This window comes from Phyllobates terribilis, unplaced genomic scaffold (genome assembly GCF_046119375.1).
Source record: "Phyllobates terribilis strain yellow unplaced genomic scaffold, ASM4611937v1 Scaffold_4__5_contigs__length_816908805, whole genome shotgun sequence".
NCBI lineage: Eukaryota > Metazoa > Chordata > Amphibia > Anura > Dendrobatidae > Phyllobates > Phyllobates terribilis.
Window position 1 is genome coordinate 796,807,868 of NW_027362764.1, and position 23,910 is coordinate 796,831,777.

Here is a 23,910-nt window from a genome sequence, read left to right on the forward strand (position 1 = left end):
TGGTCAAATTTTAAAATCAATGCAGCGAAGTCTGAGGCTCTCGATGTCTCCCTCCCCAAATCCATATAGGATTCCATCCAGTCCAACTTTCCCTTTGCCTGGCCCTCACAAGGTATCAAATACTTAGGAATTCCTATTCATAGAGATCTCTCCCATCTATGTTATCTTAATTTTGGGCCCTTTATTGAACAACTCCATACAGACCACGGTTGGCAAGTTAGAACTGTAAGATTCACTACGTGAACCACTGCTGTTTTGTGGAAAAGCACATGTACACTGTGTTCCAAATTATTATGCAAAAAGTGTTTAGGAGTGATAAGGGAAGAATTTGTTTGTTTGTCAGTTAAACTCATTCATGGTGATGTGTGTCAGGGCTCTTTATATCACTGTAAGCAATTGCAGACACCTGTGCTAATTAGTTTGGCAGGTGTGTCCAATGAAAGGCAAGACTACTTAAGAAGGCTGTCTCACATTATTAAGCAGCCTACATTTTCTGCCAAAATGGGAAAGAAAAAGGATGTGTTGGCTGCTGAGAAGCAACAAATTGTGGAGTGTTTAGGTCAAGGCATGACTACAATCAACATTGTGCGATGATCAGGATGAAGTATCTTGGCAATCAAGAAGTATGTAGCTGATTCACAGTACACACGTGTGCGTGCTGATAAGGGCAAATTGAGGACTCTTTCCTACAGACAATTACGTCAGGTTAAAAGAGCAGCGGCAAAAAAACCTTGTCATAGCAGCAGACAAGCTTTTGAAGCTGCTGGTGCCTCCAACGTCCCCCGAACAACAAGATGCAGGGTCCTTCAGAGGTTTGCAGCTGTGCATACGCCATCCTGTCGACCTCCTCTATCCACTTCACACAAGCAGAAACGGCTCCAGTGGGCCAAACATTACATGAAGACTGATTTCAAAACTGTTTTGTTCACGGATGAGTGCCGTGCAGCGCTCGATGGTCCAGATGGATGGAGTGGAGGATGGCTGGTTGATGGACACCTCACGCAAACACGGCTACAGCGCCAACAAGGAGGAGGTGGAGTAATGTTTTGGGCTGGAATCATGGGGAGAGAGATTGTCGGCCCCTTTAGGATCCCTGAAGGCGCTAAAGATGAACTCCATAATGTATGTGGATTTTCTCAAACAGCACTTCCTGCCATGGTTCAAGAAGAAGAACCGTGTATTTCACAGCAAGATCATTTTTTTGCATGATAATGCACCATCTCATCCTGCACATAAAACATCTGCATCTCTGGCTGATATGGACATAAAAGGGGACAAACTTATGGTGTGACCCCCATGCTCCCCTGACCTCTACCCCATTCAGAATCTCTGGAGCATCATCAAAAGGAGTGTCTATGTAGGCGGGAGGCAGTTCACATCTAAGCAACAGCTCTGGGAGGGTATTCTGTCCTCATGCAAAACAATTGAAGCAGAAACCATCCAAAACCTGACAAATTCAATGGACGAGAGAGTTCAGAAGCTCCTTTCGAAAAAGGGGTCCTATGTGAAAATGTAACATCACCTAGAATAAAGTTTTGAGTTGAAAACTGTTTGATTTCAGTTTCTAATAACCTGCTAATGCTTATAATTTCAAAAATGACCATTTTTTTGGTCTTTGTTAAAATGAAAAGGTTGATCGAAAAGTTTGGGGGATCTAAGAGTGTGGCAACCCAGTAGTCATGATTACTTCGAATTCTGACAATATGAGGGTCATGTTGCAGGTAGTGCAGCAAGAAGGCACTTATGTGTCTTGCGCATCTCGGAGCCCCAAAATTATTTTCCGGGCTAGATGCAGCTAAAAATTATTATTAATTTTAAATCTGGTGGAGCTTAGTATAGATGGCCTAATAGGATCAGTGCTGCACACTGCTACAAAGCCCAAATTATTTTCCAGTTAAGATACAGATAAACATGATTAGTAATTTTAAAACTGGTGGAGCTTATTATAGATGGCCTAATAGGATCAGTGCTGCACACTGCTACAAAGCCCAAATTATATTCCAGTCAAGATACAGATAAACATGATTAGTAATTTTAAATCTGGTGGAGCTTATTATAGATGGCCTAATAGAATCAGTGCTGCACACTGCTACAAAGCCCAAATTATTTTCCAGCCAAGATACAGATAAACATGATTAGTAATTTGAAAGCTTAAAACGGTTGGTAGGGTGATTTTAACCAATCATCAAGCTTTTACTCTCCCCAGGATGACACAGGGGTAGAAAAGTCGTTTCGGATCCATGATTTGTTCATCTTTATGAACGTGAGTCTGTCTACATTATCAGTGGAGAGCCGCGTGCGCTTATCTGTCAGCACACCACCAGCAGCGCTAAACACACGTTCAGACAGAACGCTGGCTGCGGGGCATGACAAGATCTCCAAGGCGTAAGTGGCTAGCCCCGGCCATTTATCCAGATTGGAAGCCCAAAAAGAGCAAGGGTCCAGTGACACAGTCATGGCTTCAATGTTTACTTGGAGATACTCCTGTACCATCGTCTCTAGGCGTTGACTATGTGTCAGACTTCTTGTCTCCTGTGGCCTTGCAAAGGATGGGCTAAAAAAGTGGTGAAATGATTGCGCAAAATTGATGTTACCAGCAGATACTGTGGTTCTGTTATGGTTTGAGTGCTGAACTTTTGACGGTCCCACGGTTGGCAAGTTGGAACTGTGAGATTCACTACGTGCACCACTGGTGTTTTGTGGAAAAGCACATGTAAGATTCTGCAACAGTCTCTGCTGATACTCCTGCATGCGTGCATCCCTTTCTATGGCAGGAATAATTTCTGCAAATTTACTTTTGTACTGGGGATCTAACAGTGTGGCAACCCAGTAGTCTGGATTATTTCTAATTCTCACAATTCGAGGGTCATGTTGCAGGTAGTGCAGCAAGAAGGCACTCATGTGTGTTGCGCATCCAGGAGCACCAAGTCCCTGTTGTGTTGGTGGCGAGGTAACAATCATGCTTCCTTCCTCTGTCCTCTCCCCCCAACCTCGCACAACAGAAATGTGATCAAGGTCTCCCTCATCTGATGAGTCTTCCATCAGTTCGTCCTCCACTTCTTCCTGGGCTCCTGCACCTTCCTCACTAGTTTGGCTGCTACCATGCGCCCTGGTAAAACCATCTCCCCCACCCTCACATGCCTGCCGCCTTGGTGCTGCCGACTGTCTGGACCTTGCAGATGTTAGCCCTTCCGCATACAACTCCTCCTCCTCTACTTCCTCCACCTCCTCTTGTACCACCACCTGACTCCGAATTCTGTTTAACATGTGCTCCAGCATGTAAATCACCGGAATAGTCATGCTGATAATGGCATCGTCAGCACTAAACATCTTCGTCGCCATTTCAAAACTGTGCAGAAGGGTGCATAGGTCCCTGATCTGAGACCACTCCTCCAGCGTGATTTGCCCCACGTCTGGATCTCGTTGGCCCAGGCTATACGTCAGAACGTATTGCACCAGGGCTTGTCGGTGCTGCCACAGTTGCTGCAACATGTGCAGAGTTGAATTCCACCGGGTAGGCACATCGCATTTTAGCCGGTGAAGTGGCAGGCCCAACGACTTCTGTAGAGATGTAAGTCGCTGAGCTGCGGGATGCGAACGGCGGAAGTGAGCACACAGCGACCGTGCCCTCTGCAGAAGGCCATCTAGTCTGGGATAGTGGGCTAAAAATTGCTGGACAACCAATTTTTGCTGAGCCATACAAGGCACGTGTGTGACATTGCCCCGGAGAAGGGCCACACCCAGGTTTGCAGCATTGTCGCACACGGCCTTCCCTGGTTTCAGGTCCAGTGGAGACAACCATTCATGAAATTGGTTCTCCAGAGCTGACCACAACTCCTCAGCTGTGTGACTCACATTTCCCAGACATTTCAAAGTAAAAACCGCCTGATGACGTTGAGCCCTACTGCGAGCATAGTAAGGAGGTATGCAGGATCCCTTCTGCGCAGTTAGAAAGCTTGTGGCATGACCAGACAGGCTTTGGGTGCAGGTGGAAGACCGAGAGGAGGTTGAGGAGGCAGAAGCAGGGGAGGAACTTTGACATAAAGAGGATTGATGCACAACTCGTGGGGACGGCAAGACTTGGACAGCAGCCCCTTGTCCTGCTGTCACCATAGTTACCCAGTGCCCAGTCAGCGACATGTAACGCCCCTGTCCATGCCTAGTCGTCCAAGTGTCTGTGGTGAAATGCACCCTGTCACACACAGAGTTTCTCAAAGAAGCGGTGATGTTGTGTGCGACATGCTGGTGGAGCGCAGGCACACCTTTCTTTGAAAAGTAGTGCCGACTGGGCATCTGGTACTGGGGCACTGCGACGGACATAAGGTCTCGAAAATCCTCTGTGTCCACCAGGCGGAAAGGCAGCATTTCTGTAGCCAAGAGCTTGCAGATGGTGAAAATCAACCTCTTAGCTTTCTCATGGCTAGGAGGAAATGGTCTTTTACTAGTCCACATCTGAGGACCGAGGGCTGGCTATTGTGCTTAGACGGGGTTGATAAGGGTGTCCCCGGCAAACTGCCGGTCTGTGTGGAAGATGCAGGCGGACATGTTAGGTTGCCTTGATCCAAAGGTGGTGCTATCGATGTCGGACAGCGCTCAACACCAGCTGGTGTTACCACCTCCAAAGAAAATGATGACCTGCCAATCATGCTGGCTGTTGCGGGTAAAGAGGTGGTAGGTCTGCGCCCCAAAACAGGTGTGAACGCTGTCCCCCCAGTCACAGAGGATGAAGAGGCCGCGGATGCACAAGATATGGCAGACGGTGGTTGGCCCGGCCGGCTAGGCCGCATTGTAGCACACTGAGCTTCCCACTGCAACTTATGCTTCATGTCCATGTGCCGGTTCATGCATGAAGTACTCAAACTATGTATTTTTTGGCCTCTACTTAGCTTTTGCTGACAAATGTTACAGATAACACGAGTTGGGTCATCTTTATCGATCTGAAAAAATGCCCAGGCTATGCAAGTCTTAGCACCCATGCGACCTGAAGAGCCACCATGACTTGTGGTGAGAGGCAGAGTTGTATTTGAGGATGCAGTTGTTGACGTGCTTCCAGTACTACGTCTCTGTCCAGGAAGGCGCAACCTGACCACGTCGTCACTAGCATCTTCCTCCACCTCCTCTGCTGACCTCATCTCTTGGCTGACTGTGGGTTGACAGTAAGTGGGATCTCCAACCTCATCATCATCACCCTGTGCGTTATCACACCCGTCGTCCTCAGAGCCAACCTGTTCCTGCCCTGACAAAAAACTAAAGTTGTTGCTCCAATCAGGTATTTGAGTCTCATCATCGCTTTCCTCATTGTCTCCACCAACAGGAGTTACAGTTTGGGAATGAGGGTCTACATTATGGTCAGAACCTTCTGCGTCTGGTCCTGGATCCGACTCATAAAGATTCTGGGCATCAGTGCAGATCATTTCCTCGTCTGGATTCACAGAAGCGCTGGAGTCGACCTCTGATTCCCAGGCTATAGTATGAGTAAACAGCTCTGCAGACTCAACCATCTGTTCTACCTCATACTCAGACGGGCAGCTGGAGATTTGGGAGCTGTGAGGAAGCAAGTGCGATTGGGGTGACACCTTTGAGGACTGGAGTATTTGTGATGTTGAAGTTGATGTGGAGGAGAGCCCACTTAAAGGAGCACTTGATATCCGTTGAAGCACCTGCTGTTTTTGTGCCTCATCTGGAATTTGTAGCGATTGGCGTGGCCGTAAGAAAGGAATCTTATCACATTGTCCGCTAAAAGAAGTAGACATTTTAGTTTGGCTGGAAGATGGTCTTTCTTCTGCAGATGTTACTGTTGCTTTAACACCTACCCCATGGACACAACCTTTTTTCCCCTTCCCAACACGCCTATTCCCCTTTCCACCAGCAGCAGGCCTTTTTCCACTCATTTTGGTGGTTAACTAATTCACAACTCTGGAGTTGTTTGCACAAAAAAACAATGGATGGGAACCGAGCAGAGCTGAGTGGCCAAACTGTGGTATTAGGCCAAAACTATTGGCTGGGTTAGATGCAGAAAAAAATTATATTCAATTTGCAACCTGATGGAGGTCAGTATAGATGGACTAATAGAACAAGTCCCACACACAGCTAGAAGCCCAATATTTTTTCAAAGGTAGATGCAGAAAAAAATTATATTCAATTTGCAACCTGATGGAGGTCAGTATAGATGGACTAATAGAGAAAGTCCCACACACAGCTAGAAGCCCAAATATCTTTTCAGAGCTAGATGCAGAAAAATATTATATTCAGTTTGCAAATTTATGGAGGTCAGTATAGATGGACTAATAGAACAAGTCCCACACACAGCTAGAAGGCCAAATATTTTTTCAGAGTTAGATGCAGAAAGAAATTATATTCAGTTTGCAACCTGATGGAGGTCAGTATAGATGGACTAATAGAACAAGTCCCACACACAGCTAGAAGCCCAAATATTTTTTCAGAGGTAGATGCAGAAAGAAATTATATTCAGTTTGCAACCTGATGGAGGTCAGTATAGATGGACTAATAGAGAAAGTCCCACACACTGCTAGAAAGCCAAATATTTTTTCAGAGCTAGATGCAGATAAAAATTATTTTTAATTTGCAACCTGATGGAGGTCAGTATAGATAGACTAATAGAGAAAGTCCCACACACTGCTAGAAGCCCAAATATTTTTTCAGAGCTAGATGCAGAAAAAAATTATATTCAGTTTGCATCCTGATGGAGGTCAGTATAGATGGACTAATAGAACAAGTCCCACACACTGCTAGAAGCCCAAATATTTTTTCAGAGGTAGATGCAGAAAAAAATTATATTCAGTTTGCAACCTGGTGGAGGTCTGTATAGATGGATTAATAGAACAAGTCCCACACACAGCTAGAACCCCAATATTTTTTCAGAGGTAGATGCAGAAAAAAAATATATTCAGTTTGCAACCTGATGGAGGTCAGTATAGATGGACTAATAGAGAAAGTCCCACACACTGCTAGAAAGCCAAATATTTTTTCAGAGGTAGATGCAGATAAAAATTATTTTTAATTTGCAGCCTGATGGAGGTCAGTATAGATGGACTAATAGAGAAAGTCTCACACACTGCTAGAAGGCCAAATATTTTTTCAGAGCTAGATGCAGATAAAAATTATTTTTAATTTGCAACCTGATGGAGGTCAGTATAGATGGACTAATAGAGAAAGTCCCACACACTGCTAGAAGACCAAATATTTTTTCAGAGCTAGATGCAGACAAAAAATTATTTTGAATTTGCAACCTGATGGAGGTCAGTATAGATGGACTAATAGAGAAAGTCCCACACACTGCTAGAAGGCCAAATATTTTTTCAGAGCTAGATGCAGAAAAAAATTATATTCAGTTTGCAACCTGATGGAGGTCAGTATAGATGGACTAATAGAATGATGCTATGCCCAAAAGATTTTACTTCACTAGGTGCAGTAAAAAAACTGGTATTCTATACACAGGTGGTATATCTTGCAACACAGATAGGCTACTCCACTGACTAACACACTCTGCAATAGGCCAAAAAGGATTAGCTTTGCTAGATTCAGCCAAATGCTGTGAAAAAAAACTTGCACGGCACTGGCACAGACCTGCCTGGCAAAAACTGATAGGAACTGATGTAACCTAGTCCTGAAAAGGACTGCAATTACAATTAGTCTTTACTCCCACAATCTATCTATTTAAGAGCACAGACCTGCCTGATAAAAGTCGTAGGAAATGCCTTAACCTAGTCCTTAAAAGGACTGTAATCACAACTATTCCCTACTCCCAAGCTATCTGTAGATTTGTGCGAAAATTGGCTTGAAATTAACAAGGTATAGCGCACACAGCAACAGCGGTGCCGTCTAACACGCAGCTGCAGCAGTGAGAAAATGGTGACGACGGGGAAAATGGCTGGGTGTTATAGGGCAAGGACATGTGACATACACTGCCAATGACACATGCCCTTGCTTGTGTGAAAAAAAGCACTTCGCTCCGTGTGTGCGCTGCTGATAGGCTGACAGATTGCACCTCCCCACTGTAAATGCGGGAAAGAGAAAAAAAAATGGAGATCTTCATTATTCCTGCAGAGATCCATCCCCTGCCCCTCCCCCCACCCCGCTGTACACTCAAACTGCGTATTAACATTAATTTTCATCATTACTGAGAAAAAATCCAGTTATGATTTTGGTGCACGAACAGTTATCGAACATAACCTCGAACAGCCGAATTTTTCTCAAATCGTTCGTGTTCGCCGAACGGCTCGAACACCGCCCAAAACAGCTCGAATTTGAGATTGGCGAACAGTTCGAGTAGAACAACGCTCATCTCTACAGGCAACAAGGCCCGGGCGCCGAGTCATCCCCATCCCCTGGGCGCTTCATTTGGAATGAGGTGGGATGGTATTAGGTCAAGTTCACAGGCGGTGAGATGTGATTTGGAGAGTAAAGAAAATCTTCCGTGAAGGAGGAGAAACTGGCTTTGGAGGAGAAGATTTGAGTCGTTATGAGAGTGAAGGGGCTGCTGGGACTTTAAGCAAAAGCTTTGCCCTATGTTGTCAATCTTCTGCTTGAAGAATGAGGCTAAGTCTTCAGCTGAGATGAGAAGAGAGGAGAGGGAGGGGGAGCTGGTGGACAGGGGAGGGACTTAAAAGTACTGAACAGCGGTTTAGAGTTGTGAGACACATATGATATGACAGATGAGAAGAAGGTTTGTTTTGCTGCAGTGAGCAATTGAGCAGCATTTTGAAAACTTCGGTTACTGGACTCCACTCCCTCTCTTTGGCAGTCGCACAGCGGTACGCCTTGTAGATGAGAGACAGGAAGAACATATGCTCCAGTAGATGACAAGCCCTGCATCAAGTGGCCTCTCCTCCTCTTCCTCTACATTAACATCACATACAGTACAGTCCTTAGAGGTGGCACACCAATTACCCTTGTTTTCACCCACGTCACATCTCTCCAACCGACCAACTGACTGTGGAGAAGCACAGATGAGCGAGTCTGCACATTCTATTCCGGGGCATCAGATGTCTGATAAAAAAGCTTCACAGACTCAAGAGGGAGAAAGCATGTGTAGTGATGTCCAAAAATTTTTTTAGTTGATCCGGGCCCAGACGAAGTAGGCTCCGAGAAGAATCCAAACTGTCGTTACAAGACGATAACACCTGGGGTGGGCATGGATGGATTTGAGAAATAAATAAATACACACCAGAATATGGAGAACTAAACTAATATACAACAGGGGTTGAAGAACTAAACAACTAAACAGCTAAGGTTGGAGGAAGAAACAAATACACACCAGAACATGGGGAACTAAACTAATAGAAAACAGGCGTTGTAGAACTAAACTAATAAGACAACAGGGGTTGGAAAGCTAACCTACTAAACAGCTAGGGTTGGAGAACTAAACCACTAGACACCAGGGGATGGAGAGCTAAACCACTAAACACCAAAGTGTCACTACACAGCAATTGTTGGAATCCCCAAGGTTTGCGGGACAAACCTCTGTATCTAATACTTCCTCCAGTGCTTCTGCATCCTCCACCTCCTCTAGGGCCTCCACCTGCACCCACAACCTCTATCTTACTGAGAAACACATTCCAACAGTGCAGAGAGAATCCCCCCACCTCCATACTTCGCAGCCAGGTTTCACCACAATCAGGCAGTGTTAAAATTATTATGCCTTGGAGATTGCAGTCATACAGCTGAAGAGTTGTGGACAGCTCTCCAGGCCGAGTTTCAGCAATGGCTGTCTCTGCTGAACCTAGAGCCAAGGAAGGCCGTGTGCGATCATGGTGCAAACCCAGTGGCGGCCCTATGCCGGGGCAAACTCAGACACGTGCCTTGCATGGCTCACATCCTCAACCTGATGGTACAGCAATTTCTCCACCAATATTCCGGCCTGGATGCGCTGCTGCAGAAACCACGGTCTCTGCGTTCTCACTTAAAACTATAAAAATGAGCAGGATATTTAGTATGAAAGCCACACTACTAGACAATGAGCAAACTCCTTCAGGATGATAGATGCCACCATCTCCTTAGCTTGCTGGTACTTTTCTGTGGGAATGAGCTGGTCTCCATCCAGCCAGGAATATCCAGTGCTCGGCAAGCCACGGTTTAGTATTAGCACCCAGTACCAGAAATGAAACCATCCACAATTTCCATACTTCAGGAATTTTATTTGGTAGACTGGCTGAGCAAACATTAGTTTCTCACAAAGGAGCTGAAGAGTATCAGTAGGTGCAAGTTTCTCCAGCACCTGTTTGCTATTGTTAGATATCAGAGGGAGAACATAACTGGGCTTTGCCAAGGTGCCATATTGCATCTTAAGTCTTATAGACCCTGCACTTGCGGCCTTACATTCTACAAGATGGTGGGGAAGAAGACAGTAGGTCGTGGAGTTGCATTAGCTCCGGTGTTGTTGAGGTGAGGTGGCAGCAAGACAAAGGTAGGCTGTAGGCTGTCTTGAAGAGATGGGTTTTCAGATTGTGTCTTAAGAATCCGAATGTCGTGGCTAATCGGTTGTGTTGAGGCACAGAATTCCAGAGGATGGGGGATATTTGGTGGAAGTATTGGAGGTGATTGGGTGAGCAACAAATAAGTGTGGAAAGAAGGAGGTCTTGGGAGGACTGAAGAATATGGAAGGGAATATATCAGGAGGTTAGTTCAGGGATGTATGGAAAAGAAAGGTTAGGGATGGCTTTGTACGTCAGTGTTAGTAGTTTGAACTGGATACGCTGGGCAATTGGGAGTCTGTGAAGGGATCTCATAGATTGCAATCTTATGATTTGCTGGAGCGATTCTACGGTAAAAAAGCAGCCATAGAGTGTCCTGGAACCTTCTCGCGCACTTTTCTTAGCCAGGGTTGATTTTCCGCAGAGTTGTACTGGCCTAAGAGAACCGGGGGCCCTGGCTTTTCCATCAGGAGATTTTATAGCGCAAACTTTGCAGGTTGTGATGATGATGAGGCCATCCATCTCCTTAGTTTTCTATTACTTGGAATGCAAGCGCAAGTATGCAGGCAGCCGCCCACCCACCCACAGGCCGCAATACTTAACTTCCACATTTCTGGACAGCTGCTTGCGGTTGAAATGTTGCCTACTAGGCTCTTAGAGGCAGGAGCTTTTCACATCCTCATGGCAGCGGCCGGGTCCCCATACAGAGTCCCCAGCCGCCATTATTTCTCCCGGTGTCGTCCCCGCCTTCCAAAAGCACGGGTCCCAGAACATTACCCGTGTCCACTCCAGTGCACTTAGTGTGAAGGACCGCCTAACCACAAACACGTGGACAAGTGAATGTGACTAGGGACAGTACATCTCACTGGAGTCAGGCCACAGCAAAAAAGCTGTCCAGGAACCTTCCCATACACTTTTCTTAGCCAAGGATGCTTATCGGCAGGGTTTGACTGACCCACCAGAGAACCGGAGAATCCTCCAGTGGGTCCTGGCTTCTCCTTCAGAAGAGTTCATAGCGCAAACCTTGCAGCTGCTATGGGGCTCTTTATTGGGGGAGAAAGGTGGTTCCTCACAATCAAATCCTCTGGTGGGACCAATGTTCTTCAGTCTGACACTGACTCTCGGTGAGAGTTATATTTCACTATAGCCATATTCTTTAGCTCGGTGAAAGGACTGACATAGAGGGAAACCGTATCTACTCTGACTGTCATTTCTCCCAGGAAGTCCTCTAATGCTTTCCTGCTATGCTCTTAGAAGGTCCCAACTTCCCTCCTGTAGCCTCCTTCAAGAAATGAAGGCCCTGCCGGGTTTTACTAATCTGCCTTAGCCAGATAGCCTGACCAGGTCAATGCTCACCTTCACTCCTGCATTGCAGCCGCAGCTGTGTCTGTGACTGCAATGCACTCCAATGGATTTAATAGGTCTCTGTACACATTCTGGGGGATATATAACGTCCCTTGTATACGATCCCAGTCACTGCCTCACACCACATTTAAAAAAATAGGGTCTAAACCCACCAAAGTGGCATCAATTTCACCAGAGCAGAAGTAGTTTAATGGAGACAGAAACCTCTTCCACTACAGCCAACCCAATTTATGGAGACACAATCAGGATTCCCCACATTTCCAAAAATTAGTGGCAGACACCAGCAAAGTGGCATCAATTTCAGTACAGTAGAAATTGTACAATTAGGAACGACGCCTCTTTTCCTACAGCCAAACCAGTAGATGGAGACCCTTTCAGGATTCCCCACATTTCCAACAATTACTGGCAGACATCAGCAAAGTGGCATCAGTTTCACCAGAATAGAAGTAGTTTAATGAGGACCAAAACCTCCTCCACTACAGCCAAACCAAATAGATGGAGACACAATTAGGAGTGTTCACATTTAAAAAAATGAGGGCCTAAAACCACCAACGTGGCATGAATTTCACTAGAGTTTAAGTAGTATAATGGGGACCGACACAGGTTCCACTACAGCCAACCCAATAGATGGAGACCCAATAAGGATTCTCCACATTTCCAAAAATTAGTGTCAGACACTAGCAAAGTGGCATTAATTTCACTACAGTAGAAATTGTAGAATTTGGAACCAAAACCTCTTCCACTACAGCCACTCCAGCAGATCAGGAGTGCACCATCTTCTCCAGTCATTCACCACGTGTCAGACTTGTACTCTGTTGTGCTGGTGCACAAGCTGGTCTAAAAAATGTGTGAAAGGACTCACAGAAATTGCTTCTGCCACTTACACTACTGCTGCTGCTAATATTTTGGCGTTGACGAATTGACGTGCCAGAGTTTGGAAGTGTAGAGCTGCGATGAATTCTGTGTGCCTCACAGCTGGCTATGGGAAAACCTATGTTAAGGTTGTGTAAAAGCGTGTTTTGATGCTCCAGCATTCATATGTCCCTTTCCAGGGCGGGAAGGATCTGATAAAATTTACTCTTATAACGTGGATCTAACAGAGTGGCAACCCCGTTGTCAGCACTATTTTGAATCATAGCTATACGGGGACCATGTTGCAGATAGTGCAGCAAGAATGCACTCATATGTTGGGCACTTTCCTGAGTTTTAAGCCCATGCGGTGCTGGTAACTGGGTAATTCTGATGCTTGTTTCCTCTGTCCCCTCCAGTCAAACACGAACAGAGAGGGGATGATTATCCTCTTCATGTTCTGACTGTTGCTCGCCCATCACCTCTTCCTCTTCCACTTGTTCCTCATCTTCACTAACACCTTCACTAACAGTTTTTCTGGTATCGCCCACCCCCTCGATCGCAGTGAACCACCCTTCCTTGGCACCCTCAGATGTCCCCTAGTGTATGACGTTAGTAACAGAAGAAAGTATTCTTTTAGTATGGATGAGGCCTGTATAACATACGAGATATTCTTCAAACTAATTCGAAGTGAGATGTCCCCTGCTGTATAACATTAGGAATCGAAGAAAGTATTTTTTGACTGTGGATGAAGCTTGTATAACATAGAATATATGCTCCAAGATATTTCAAACTCACATCTCACCTGCTGTGTCATGTTAGTCACAATAAAAAATAAATTTATTTACTCTGCATAAGCTCTGCATACAGCTGAATTTCACCGCCACTAAAATAATATGTGGCTTTTGTGACACTAAAATAGTATGTGGCTTTTGTGACACCAAAAAATCTTTGGTTGACTCTGACTAGCAACAGAAAAAAAAAATTTTTTTACTCTGAAAACAGTTGATTTTCACCACCACTAAAAGCACTAGGTGGCTTACAGCAGAGTGTAACACGTCTGTGACACAAAAAAATTTGGTTGACTTTGGCTAGCAACAGCAAAGAAATATTTGTTTTACTGTGCATAAAACTGAAGTTCATCCACCAAAAAAATGAGAATCTGGGCTAACACAGCTTGCACTAAAATATTAGCAAATGGAAAAAAAGTTTTTTGTGCTCTGCACTCAGAAGCTCTGCACTGACAAGCTCTGCACAGAACTGTTCTATGGCATTGGCCCTGCTCTTTCTGTGAGAATCTCAGTAATTGCACAAAAACAAAAAAAAGGCTGCAAGGTCGATTGGAGCGGTGGAGAAGGCAGAGCAGAGTGAAACCGCTGGTGCGGTGAGCAAGCAGAGCAGAGCGAACCCGCAGGTGCGGTGGACAAGGCAGAGCAGAGAGGAACCGCCAGAGCGGTGGACAACGCAGAGCAGAGAGGAACCGCTGGAGCGGTGAGCAAGCAGAGCACAACGAAACCGCAGGTGCGGTGGACAAGGCAGAGCAGAGCAAAACCGCCGGAGCGGTGGACAAGGCAGAGCAGAGAAGAACCGCCGGAGCGGTGGGCAAGGCAGAGCAGAGAGAAACCTCTGGCGCGGTGAGCAAGCAGAGCAGATCAGGGCTGAAGGTGCTGGCAGAAAAGACAGGGCTCTGTTCACATGGAACAGACTGGAAAATACAGGAAGATGGTTAGAACACAGGAGGTAGATACAGAGGAAGGGAAAAGGGACAAGCAGAACCAGATACACACATGGTACTTCCAATGAAGTAGCGACGAGTGGACTCTAAACTCACAAACAGAAGTACAGAGACAACGAGTTGGAGTTAGGTGCAGGTTCAGACACTGCAGGAAAAGGGAAGGTACGGACATAGAGACAAACAGGTAACAGGCTAGGAGACAGTTTAGACAGGAACTGACACTGCAACGAGATACAGGAACGAGCCTGGGTACTCGGCCCCCAGGAAGGCAGAAACAGACAAGAAGTCACAGGTAACAGGCCTGGGTATACAGCCCCCAGAGTGGCGGAAAAAGACTAGAAGTCACAGATACAGGTAACAGGCCTGGGTATGTGGGCCCCAGGATGTCAGAAACAGACAAGATGCAGAACAGGACCTGGCAACTCAGAGGCGAATAGCACACTGATAGTTAATGTTGCTCAGGCACCTCCTTCTGGGTGGAGGGGGTTTAAATGTCCAGTGACTCACAGCAATTGGCTGGGGACGCATTAGGAGTGCGCCCACTGCAGCTATAAGAATCAGGAAGTAACCGGGCCGCCGCCCTAAGCAATCAGACAAGAGACATGCACACAGCATGAACTGGAGCAAGGTTTGCTGGCTGGACTGATGGGTAAGAAGGTCTTGCATGGTGGGAGGTGGTGCACTATGCAAGCACGCCGCCAGGGATGTTACAACGAATCTGAATGTGCCACATTCGTGTCAAACTTAATAGTTGAGATCGGATTTAGAACAGATTCGCTCATCACTAATGCTGAGTGCCATCATCTGTGCACAAGAATAGGTGGTAAAAAATTATATTTTTTTTATATTTTAATTTACTTATATCAAGTGTCAGAAATTGTCCCCAAACTTCTCCGGTATTAAGTAAGAAAATCTAGACATTGCCCATTGTAAGAAATACTCCGTACCTTCGGGATGGTATAACCTCTGAACTTGATGTCTTCAGTGACGGCATGGAAGAGAGCAGTTGGCGCCAGGTCAAGAACTCGCTGTGCTTCATGGATGACAGCGTTGGTATATGCCAGCTGGGGCTTGTCCATGATCTCAGGGTATCGCAGGAACTTGGTCACCTCATCTATCTCCTGCTGAACTTTAGCTGTAAGACAAAGATAAGATTATTAGTATTTTAGAGCACTATTAATTCCAGGGTGCTGTATATATGAAGAGGGATTACTTAAACATAATACAAATAACAATCATATGGAAGTGCAAACAAAATAAAATAAGCATTTATGAACAGGTACAGAGAGGACCAAGACAGAAGAAGACAATCTACAAGGAATTGGAGAAAGATAATAGAATGGGAAGTGGGGGAGGGGTCTGAGCAGCTCCGGTTGTAGTGAGGTGACAGCGGGGTCATTGCAGGCTTCAGGTTGCAGACCTTCCTGAAGAGATGAGTTTTCAGGTTGCATCTAAAGGTTCCAACTGTGGGAGACAACCTCTGAAGTCCAGAGGTTGGGGAATGCTCAGGAGATCTGAGATGATTGGATGATGAATGTAGGAAAGCGGAGGAGGTAAGAAGGTCTTGAGCGTTATCTGAGATTACAATACATGAGGGGACTCGGAGGTATTTGTAACACAGGCACTTTAGATGCTGTGACACAGAAACGCAGAGCAGCCAGTGCAGGGTTAATAAACAAGGGGGATTTACTGAAACAGGCTCAATCTCCACACAGGGAGTAACAGGGAAAATATGGGGACAACAAGGAAATTGCAGGTAATATGCTATAACTGACAATCCACAGTTTGGCTAGATGTAGCAGTCGACACGGTTGTAATCGGCAGTTTTTTCACTTAGCTGACTTTTGCTCCTCATAAGACAGTTGCCAGCTGGTGCCGGTGTTGCTTTCTTCCGGCTTCCCCGCCTAAACAGTGCTCCGTCTTCTGGCGGCAGCAGGCAGTCTCCGGTTTGACCCGCTGAGCCCCTAGTCCATAACAGTGCACGTCACTTGCTCGGCTCCAGGGATCCTGGGTCTCTTCTCCCTGTAGTCGGGCTTGACTCCCACTGTCCACTGTCGCTTTTCCTGTGCAAAAACTCCTTTTCCACCCTCTTCCTAGACATGAGCTCAGCTCCCCGGTCACCTGACTCCTCAGCTCTCTCCCTGGACACCCCCCCAGCTTCCCGGTCACCTGACTTCTGTCTCGCAGTCTGTCTTCCCCCTGCAACAAAAGACATGGCCCCAGCAGTTCCGGATCCCTTGTTTTGAAAATACTTACACCCCGGTCTTCCCCCTTACACTTTGGGAGATTATTTCAAGTTTGAGGTTTAATCTGGATATGTTGGGGAATTGAAAACCAGTGAAGGGATTGGCGGAGGGCAGAGGTGGAGGAGTTACAAGGGGAGAGGTGGATTAGGTGGGCTGTGGAGTCAAGGATAGAGTGGCGAGGTGTGAGAGTGTTAGCAGGAAGGCCACAGAGGAGGATGTTTCAGTAGTCGAAGCAGGATATTATGAGGGCGGAAGTAACAATTTTATTGACTCAGGGCTGATAAAAGGGAAGATGTGTCAGGTGAGTAGTCGAATCTGAAGGAGAAGCATGATGTTGCATTTGTGGCGCCCCTGAGGGTTCATTCGCCACAGGGGTACTGCACCTCAGATAGAGGTGTAGTATCTCCTCTTCCAGGTAAGGATGGAGCATCACACAGGACCCCAACTTCACGCTCAACACTACACCACTCCAGTTCTGTAGGGGGCCTAAATGCACCAGGGTGCTGCCCCGGGCCGGGATAGTGGAGTTGGGGGGAACCAAAGTGAGGGGGAACCACGTAGTGAGTGAGGGTGGAGGAAGCATTTACACAAGCACTTTATAGAATTCACATATAACTGGAGGCCATCTTAATTTCAAGGTCTTTGGTTGTTGACTCTCTGTGCGGCAAGTCAGCACAAGGCTGCAGCTGGCTGAGGGTCCACGGTCCTGGGTCTCAGACCTCAAGACAAGGAGCGGGGCAGAGTCACTACCAGCTCTGACTCTGGTCAGGGTCCAAGCACAGAAGGCCCAGGAGGGGAGCAGAGAAGTTAGGCTCCAAAGGCAAAAGGAACCCAGGGTGTACGGACGGAGCGGATTCACCACCTGTACACCTCATTCTGGCCCAGCCAGAGGACTCCTGTTGCAAAAAGGGGTGACCGGACCCCGATATCTGACTTTGTCACTTCACGTCTCTGTCAGAAAAGTCCGGAGGCTTAGTGGATCCCAGGGGGATACAGACGGAGCGGAGTCGCCACCTGTATGCCCTAATCTGAGTTTATCCAGAGGGACCCGGCCTTACGCCACGTTCTCACCATCAGTCACCAAGAAGGGCACCCAGTCGGTCCGGTAACTATAAGTTGCCCACAAGGGACATCGCAGTACTCTTATGGGACTCTGTGGGGGACACAAGGCGGGAGAAGTAGAGAAGGAGAAGAAAGTGCTGAACCCCTTCCTGGTGGCCGCAGTTTGCCGCGAGAAGCAGAGAGAAGCTTTGCAGCTGAATAATCATCAAAGTGAGTAAAGGCTCGGATGATTTCAACCACTGCCTCCGTCTGTTCTTTCCTCTGCGTCACTGCACCCGCCATCGCTCTACACCACACCATTTCTCTGCCCTGAGGTCTACTCCGCCTGTGGGGAGTAGTACCAACCCAGCTGCCTGAACACCGGCCTTAGAGGACTGTTGCAGCGCTGCTGATCTTCACCAGACACCACAGGTGGCGTAGTCAAACATTACCACCAACCCCCCAACCCTTTTTAGTGACAGCCCTGGGCCACAGACCGGGCCACGGCCACGACGACATCACCCCCCCACACCATCCACCGGCCCAGAACCAAGTAATCCCCGGTCCAGGGGGGGCGTCACACATTTCTACAGCTCTAGTTTCCCAGCGTCTGGTCTATGAGCAATAAGTTTTATATAGTCCATCACAAGAAAATTTAACCAGAATCTACGGACTGAGCAATAGTTTTTTTCTATCCACTTGTTTCCAAGAGCCATCGACATTGCCATATTACAGCTTGAGTTTTGTAGTATAAGTTATGTCGTTTTAAGTGACACCATATATTCTGCCATATAAAATTTCTTTAAAATAAAATAAATAATTCCAGCTGATGAAATAGTTAGAAAAATGTTTTTTTTTTGGTTTTGTTTTTGTGACCTTCAGTTTGTGGTAAAAATGAGCCTGAATGAGCTCACAGTGGCCCATTATTCCAAATGTCAAACAGCGGAAATTACTGACGGATGATGTGGAGGGCACACATAAGACCAGGGGTGAGGTTGACTTCAGTTCTATGGAGTTGGCTGAACCTCTTGTGCCTGATGATGCTGAGTTCAAAATGTCATCCACCATTGTTACTGGTCCAGCAGGAATGAATGTGATGGTGGGTGTGAATGAGGCAAATTCATTGTCTAGTGATGTGGTTGCTGATTTGGTGGAGAGTGAGATGATCATGGAGGAGAGCAACAGTGATGCTTTTTGGGCGGATGTACTGTAGTCACTGGACCAGTTGCCCCCCGGCGGTGACAACGCCTGTCAGGAAGTATGCCGGTGTCACCTCCAGGGGAAATATGGTATTCTACTCGTCTCTGGGCTCTGGGGACTGCATGTTGCAGCGGCATCTCCTGGAGGCTTTAAATAAGGAGGAGCGATCACTTGTAGAAGGTCGAGAGGTTGATCTATCCTTCTGGATAGAGAGGCATGACCTTGGGGCCTTCTGAGTGCAAAAAAGGGGGATACAGTGTGGTCCCTCCCAACAGCCGGGCCAGGCAGTGCGCGTAAGAAGTAAGAATGTGGTCCGTCTTCGGTGGAGGGGTAGTTATGTGTGTCCTCCAAGGTCTAAGGTTGTGGATCTCCTACTGAGCATGGGCTTCAAGGTGATTGACATCTATGCCTTGATACAGTATTTACCTATTCCACACGAGTTTTATGTCAGCTTGTTTGGCCAGAGGGGCTTGAACTCTTCTGGTCGAATTATGAGTTGAGAAAAAATGAGCATGGCTGGTGAGACTTGGTCTTTAAGGAAGTATCCCACAAAAAACAAGTTAAGAAAGTGACCATCATGTCTTGTAATGAGTCACTTTCTTGTTATGACATTGTGACGTGGCATGGTCGGTATGAGAGGTGGTAGAGATACCAAAGAAAAACCACTATGAGTTTGGTATCTGGTCAGGGGCCTGGACGTTTCTGGTAACACTTAAAGGGGTTGCCCACTACTTGGACAACCCCTTCTTGATCAAAATGTTTTGCCCTGATACAGTAAAAAAAACTATACTCACATCCCGTGCTGGCGCTGTTACCACGGTATCAACACTCGCAGTCTAGGGGCTCTCGGACTTCCTCTTCATGCTCAATTCGACAGGAGGTGGGGACAGTGACAAAAGCGCTGATTAGGCGCCAGCGTCACGTGTCATAACAGCAGCACAGGAGCCCCGGGACCGCGAGTTCTGACCCCGCGGGAATGGCGCCAACACGAGTGGTGAGTATAGGCATTTTTATTTTATGTGGGCCGAGCAAAGGGTATGAACAGTGGTTGTCCAAGTAGTGGATAACATCTTTAAGCATTCAGGCGGTACAGATACCCACATTCCATTATCTGCCTTTCTGGGTAGGGATCATATCCTGGTCTTCTACCTGGGGCAACCAAAGCTCTGTCACAAGTGCAGTGACCCCCACACAATTCAGTGCAAACTGCACTGTGCAGAAATTTGCATTGTGCGTGGATGTCGGCCATCTTGCAGCATCTTGTGTAGAGATTAGGTGTCACCTATATGGTGAGTTAGGTCTCCCAATCAGCCGTTATCCTCGCTCCTTCGCTAATGCGGTTGTGACCCCTGTGGGAGAAAGTCATGAGGCCGATTCTGCTGGGGAGAGTACTAGCAGGGGTGGGGGAGCTGAGGGGCCAGGGAAGAAAAGCAATAAAAAGACGCCTGCCCAGCTGAGGAGTCTAGACAAGCGCAGACAGGACAGGGAGCGGGGCGAGCCCCGGGCTACTGGGGCAGCTCCTGTCCTGGATGCCAGTCTTGCAGCTGAGGCCGTGAGGGATGATGAGTTGGATGAGGAGGTCAGGTGGATCCACAAGGAACAAAGCGCCACTTCCTCAGAATACTCCAATTATGAAAGTATAGATGAGGATAATAAGCAGTGGACAAGCGTAAGCTCGGCAACAAAAAGAAGAGAAAGAAGGGAGATAAAACATCTTCTCCCACTCTGACCAAGGTACCTAAAGAAAGTAAAACTGACTCCCCTCCAGTTGATTTTCCTAACCGGTTCCAAACCCTTGAGAACATCTCTTCCTCTGAGGAGGAGGCCGATGGTGAGATTTCTTAGCATCGTCGGGGCTTACAGGGGCGCCGAGTCTCCTTCTTCTGCGGATGCAAGGTCCTTGCGGGGAGGGACTGGCCCCGAGTCTGGAGATAATGATGAAAGAAAGAAAAAACATGTGGGAATGGACACCTCTATGTCACTAAAAAGGGGGAAGGATTCCTCCTCTGAGACAGAAGAAAAGAAGGGGATTGGGATGAAGAAAACCATCTAAATCAATCACTAATGATGGCAGTACCCACTCTGTCGACGCTGGTGTCCATTAATGTCAACAGCATTAAGTCAAATATGGCTAGATGACGAAGTTAAGTTGACGATTGAAGGGCTTGCCCTAAAGAAATCTCCCAGTCCAGATGGCTTAACATCTGAAGTCTATAAGTCCTTTAAGGATGCCTTGGTTCCCCCATTGACTAAGGTACTCAATGAGCGTCTTTCCTCGGGCACTCTGCCAAAGTAATTTGGCAGATAATTGGCAACCCATAGGGTGTCTCAATGCAGACAGGAAGGTTTTGGCAAAGTTGCTGTTGAATCTGCTGGTGAAATTTGCACCCCGATTCCTTTCGGAGGCCCATCATTGGGCAGTTCCCGGACGCAGCACATTTAATTCTGTGCTCTGTGTCCAAGAGGCAGTGGAGCAGGGTAGAGCTAGCCACTGGAAAGGGTACATGCTGTCACTGAACCAGGCAAAAGCATTTGATCGGATTAATCATAAGTACTTCTGGACTGTCCTTCTGAAGTATGGCCTGCCGGGGGATTTATTGATTGGCTTAAGACCTTGTACACTGGGCAGAGAGTTTACAGGTTGTGAACGGTTGGATTGGCAGCTCTTTTGAGGTTGGGTCTGATGTTTGCCAGGGTTGTCCCTTGAGCCCACTGCTGTTCTTGTTTGCCATTGACCCACTTCTTAGGAGGCTGAAACGTAGACCTATGGGTGGGGCCGGGATGGATTGGGCAGCACCGGAAGCCACTCTGAGGGTAGAGGAGTATGCCAATGACCTCACTTTTTATGTTTTCTCTCACGAGGAGGCAGAGTGGCTGCTGTCAGAGGTGGATCGCTACTTGGAAACTTCAGAGTCCAAGATCAACCGGGATACATGTGAGAGTCTCCGACTGGGAAGAGGAGATCGTGGTTTTAATCTCCTGGACACCCTTCCAGGGATTATCCCAAACAAAATTGGGACATCAGCCTAGAGATCGCCACTCAGAAGGTGAACCAATGGAAGGGTTTGTCTTTGACCCTCAGGGAAAGGGTAAACCTCATCAAAACGTACCTGCTCCCTCTATCTGGGCAGTGAGTGCATCTTGCCGGAGCCTCTCTGGACTCGGGTCTACAGTTGGTTCTTCCAACTGTTATGGGGGAATAGACTGAACCTGGTCAAAAGGGAGGTTACTTACCATACCAGGAGACTAGGAGGGTTGAGTGTGTTTATCCCTGTGGTATTACTTGTAAATGGCTTCATTATGATTAATATTGCAAACTTTTGGAAAGAGAGGGCTCCTCCGTGAGTATTCTCCTGTAGGGAATGGTTTCAGCCCTTCTTCCAGGAATGGGAGACAGGAAGGCACGTTAAGGAGCTTCACACACCGCATGGATATCGTCCGGCTTACGATAACTTGGTTCTAAAGGTAATTCACCGGTGGGGTCTGGGAATGTGGGAGGTCAGGTCTCTGCCAAGAAAGCTCCTTGATAAAAGGGTTCTCTTGACCTATTTTCAGAAGCCCCTGGCGCTCAGGGATCACTCAAATTGGGATCTTGGGATGGGTTTGCATCTTTTGAATTCTATCATGATCCCCTCGAAGTTTTGGGACATGGCTTGGCGCTGCTTCCATGGGAAACTTTGTGTGAGTGACAATCTGAAGTGTAGGAGCTCTGAGGACAGGAACTGTCCTCGGGAGCATTGTGGTACCATGCTGGAAAGCATGAACCACATCCTGCTTCGTTGTCCCTTTGACACAGAGGTGTACAACAGGGTGGGCGCCTCCATTGGCTGGCCCCGTCTGGCCGGTCTCTCTTATGCCGTATGTGCCTTTGGAGCATTTGGAGACTTGGGTGGTTGGGACTGCCTTCTAGTTGTTTATATTTATAATTTGAGGCAAGACGGCTCCCAACCTTGTGTCAGGGGAGTCTGTCTGGACCAAAAACTCCTTTTTAAAAACGGTGTAACTAGCACAGGTTGTTCACACAGCTCTGACTTGAGGCACTGAATGGCTTGTTCAGCTTCAGGAAACCATGACACCATAACAGATATCCCTCCTCTTTTCAGGTCCATCAACATTGCCCTTGAGGCAAAATTTGGTATCGACCTCTGATAGCAGCATGTGATCTCTAAAAAGCCTGTATTTGTCTCTTAGTTACTGGCTTAGGCCAACTCTGTATGCCCTCAACTTTATTAATTTGGGGTTTGATCAAGCCCCTGAAAATAATAAACCCCCAGGTACTTGGCCTCCTCTAGCTCTAAGGCACATTTTTTCTGGATTCATTGTGAGACCTGCCCCTCTGATCACATATAGCATGGCTTTCACTTTACAAAGATGACGTTCCCAGTCTGTACTCAGGTCTGTACCACATCTTCTATGTAAGCTGCTGCGTATTATGCGGCCTCAAAATTAAGTCCATCAATCTCTGAAAGGTTGCGGGAGCTTCATGCAGGCCAAATGGCATGTTCTGCATTGGAACAAACTCTCCTGGGTGGAAAAAAATGTTTTTTCCTTTGTCCTCTTTCTTTAAGGGAACTTGCAAATAACAATTTTACAAAAGAGTTATAAATAGTGATGAGCGAACGTTCTCATCACTACTCGGTACTCGCCCGAGCATCATGGTGCTCGACAAGCTCGGAGCTTGGCGAGTATTTCCGGGGATGTTCGGCAGGAGCTTGAGTCTCTTCCCTGCATGTTTTGCACTCTTTAGAGAGCCAATGAACATGCAGGGATTGCCTGCCACACACTGTAATTCCGTAGCCATGTTGGTTGTGGGCATTACAGTGATTGACTGGCTGCACAGCGTCATCAGGTGTATATCAGACCTGGCGACGCCATGCTCGTCACAGTCACTCCGGAATCAGACAGTGTAGGGAAAGCTGCTGCTGCGTCAGGGAGAGATTTGCTTGTTCATAGTTAGTATATTAGTATAGATGTTCCACAACATGTGTATATATTTATATATATATACACTGTACATATATATATATATATATATATACAG

At 46.9% G+C, this 23,910-nt stretch overlaps 1 protein-coding gene across 1 annotated transcript in view; it reads right to left on the minus strand.

Annotated features, from left to right (window-relative positions):
• The window catches only part of LOC141266089 (cytochrome P450 2C20-like), a 355,023-nt gene that overhangs the window by 47,587 nt on the left and 283,526 nt on the right, over positions 1-23,910 (minus strand). Inside the window, exon 8 of the mRNA XM_073679997.1 lies at positions 15,330-15,517. Coding sequence (XP_073536098.1) covers positions 15,330-15,517 — 188 coding nt within the window. The remainder of the gene's footprint in view (positions 1-15,329; positions 15,518-23,910) is intronic.